At 36.9% G+C, this 3061-nt stretch overlaps 1 protein-coding gene across 1 annotated transcript in view; it reads right to left on the reverse strand.

Annotated features, from left to right (window-relative positions):
- LOC108371294 (ferlin family C2 domain-containing myoferlin misfire) overlaps positions 1–2113 on the reverse strand; it is a 7049-nt gene extending 4936 nt beyond the window's left edge. The window contains exons 1-5 of the mRNA XM_017626825.1: positions 2070–2113; positions 1624–1761; positions 1394–1545; positions 1096–1232; positions 820–1001 (exon numbers count right to left, since the gene is read on the reverse strand). Coding sequence (XP_017482314.1) covers positions 820–1001; positions 1096–1232; positions 1394–1545; positions 1624–1761; positions 2070–2113 — 653 coding nt within the window. The remainder of the gene's footprint in view (positions 1–819; positions 1002–1095; positions 1233–1393; positions 1546–1623; positions 1762–2069) is intronic.
- Between the last annotated feature and the right edge of the window lie 948 nt (positions 2114–3061).

Here is a 3061-nt window from a genome sequence, read left to right on the forward strand (position 1 = left end):
TTTTTTTTATTAAATAGTTAGCCATAACTAGTTTTGCCCAGAAAAACAGGCATTTGTACCATAGTACATAGGTGTTAATTAACAAATGGCTAACAAATACCACAAACAAAATTAATTTGCACACATACGTAACAAAAAAATTAATGAGCACCTAAATACGTTTGTGATTTAGTTTAGCTGCTACNCATAACTAGTTTTGCCCAGAAAAACAGGCATTTGTACCATAGTACATAGGTGTTAATTAACAAATGGCTAACAAATACCACAAACAAAATTAATTTGCACACATACGTAAAAAAAACTTAATGAGCACCTAAATGCGTTTGTGATTTAGTTTAGCTGCTATCGAATTCAAACTTAAGCGAAGCGCACATTGGCGCGATTCTGTCGTTGCGAATCCGCAAGCCCAAAAATTACCCATACATTTTAATGCGCTAGCGCACACTTGCACGATTCCGTCGCTGCGAATTTTTCGAACATTCAATGTTCCTCTCTATTGACGCGTTCGAAACGCGGCTTGCAGCGTTTTGAAGACGTCAAAGAAGAAGAAGAAAGGTGTCACAGCAATAAAGGCAAAGAAAAAAAAACGTGTAATGTACAAAAACTAATAAAAACGTTCGTAATAATAGTATTTTGTACGATTTGGGCACGCCGAGTGCGAAAATACACGAAATAAAGGGAAAATTGAGTGAATTGTACATCGGAAATCGACGCGAAAAAATCGCTCAAGTGTGCGCACGTTTGCGGATTCGAAGTTAACAGCCGAATTCGCAACGTATTCGCAACGATGGAATCGCGCCAATGTGCGCTTCGCTTTACCCTTTTACGCCGACATCACTCATTCTTTTGCCAAAAATATTCCGATCGTCCAACGTTAAATCAGCGCAGCCATAGACTACAACGCGCAATTCGTACGCTTGTGGCGGGTGTGGGGTGATATCGATAGGCGCTGGTATATTTAAGTTGCCCTCATACAGCTCAACCCATAGCTGTATTTTGCCCTGAAACGAAAATATGTACATATGTATGTACATATATTAGCATTGTTAGTAGATAAGAATACGAAATGGGGTAAAAGTTCACTTATGTATGTACCTGTTCTATGCCTGGACCATCGCGACGGTATAAGGTCCGAGTTTCGACATGCTCTGGCACTAATTTGTAGCCAAGGGACGGCAGCTGATCCAAATGGTGTAGCGCTGTTAGACTAAGACGCTCCTGTAATTCTTCCGCTATTGGGAGAACATGCATTAATTAAAAGCCTGCACAAGTATTTGCCATTGAACCAGGAAAAATAAACAAATACATACATATATATGTACTTCAATCTGCCTGTACTTATGTATGTAGATTATAAAATGATTTTAAATTATTATTGCAAAAAAAAACGAACCTATCGCAATGCGCGTTTCATCCTTAAACTTCAAACCGTCCACTTCAATACTTTTTTCGAGGAATTTTGGCGGTGGTAAATCTCGTTGCGAACAAAGTTCGGTCAGAATCTCGAAAGGCGTGGCAATATTGCGCCATTTATTGTAACCACTCCTGTAAAAGCAAATTTCCGTTGAGAAGGTTAATATTACAAATAAGGCAAAACTGAATAAAAATTTCACGATTTCGTACTTTGAATATTCTTTGGCAATCCCAACGACAGCGCGATGTTTGGTACGCCAGCGATCTTCCAAGTCGATAAATGTGGAACCGATATAATCATCGGCAAACACGTTTCGATCGAAAACTGAGACTTCTAACATGTTATCCCTGTAAAATAATAAATAGATAATAATAGAATTATAATTTAAAAATTTTAAAATACGCTATCATTGCAAATTCAACTAAATAGTAAAAATTAAATTATAGATATAAAGATTCCGCGTAAGACTTGATTTAATTTACCTTTCCAAACTAACTTCAAGTAGGGTGTACTACACCACCCGTCCGACTCATTTTTCGTTTTCCCAAAAAAATAAAATTCGTCCGTTTTAGAAGTTCAGGAAGAGTTGAAATTCAAATATCATTTAGAGGTTGAAAAAGGTACTTCCGCGAAATAATATTCAAACAAAAGTTACGTATATTTATCGGCAGCATCCAAATCTGTGGTCTGAACATGCATGTCCCATTTAAAGCAAATGAGTTCTGATCAGTTTAACCAATTTCCGGTCGAAACCGGAAGCCAGCAATACGGCCAAAAGAAAGAGAATCCCCGACTTTTCGCCTTTTCGCCTTTTCCAATAACAAAATATTATCCTCCGTTTTACAAGGGTTGGACGGGTGGTCTAGGATAACATGTATACAGCCAGGGGCGCACCCAGGAATATATTTTGGGAGGGGTTTGTACTTCTGAAAATTCGCTTCAGATAAAATGATCATTAAAGTATATTTATGCAAGTTTTATGTACAGTATGTAATAAATAAATAAAATTTTTGAAGTGTCATAAATTGCATTTATTTACATAAAATTAGCAAAAAACTCAAACATTTGTAACCCACTTCGAAAAAGAGGTAGGTTATCAATTCGTCGGAACCCCAAAACTCACCCCTTGTGTGCGCTAATGTATACAGCTGTATTTAAATTTACTTTTTTTCTAGTTTGGAAGCAAACGTTTTTTGAGGACGACCATATCCTTTTTGTTATAAAACATAATTTTGGGGTAGTAATATTTTCTATCCCGGGAGCCATATGAAGCTGACCTTGAAGACGGTGCTAATATAATTTAGAACTGCCAGGCATTCTTTTGCAACCCTTGATCCTAACATTACCGCATTCATTGATTTGATACCCTGCCTATCCGAGAATGCATAAATCATAGTCATCGTTAGGGCAATGTGTAAACAACAATCACACTGTCAAGATGAAATAGCGACGAATCAGCCGCACTTGGATAACCGAAATATATTGGAAAAAATTAAAATCCTGTGTGTTAATTAAAAATTGTCTAAAACCATTTGACCTCGAGCAGGCCCAATTAAGAAATAAAAAGGTCGCCAAAACCATCATAATTTTTTTAAATGTTGCATTTAGCTTGAATTCTTGATTTTTATGGGTTTGGTTAAAGCGCAA

Source organism: Rhagoletis zephyria, unplaced genomic scaffold (genome assembly GCF_001687245.7).
Source record: "Rhagoletis zephyria isolate East Lansing unplaced genomic scaffold, Rhagoletis_zephyria_1.1 Rzeph_scaffold_04865, whole genome shotgun sequence".
NCBI lineage: Eukaryota > Metazoa > Arthropoda > Insecta > Diptera > Tephritidae > Rhagoletis > Rhagoletis zephyria.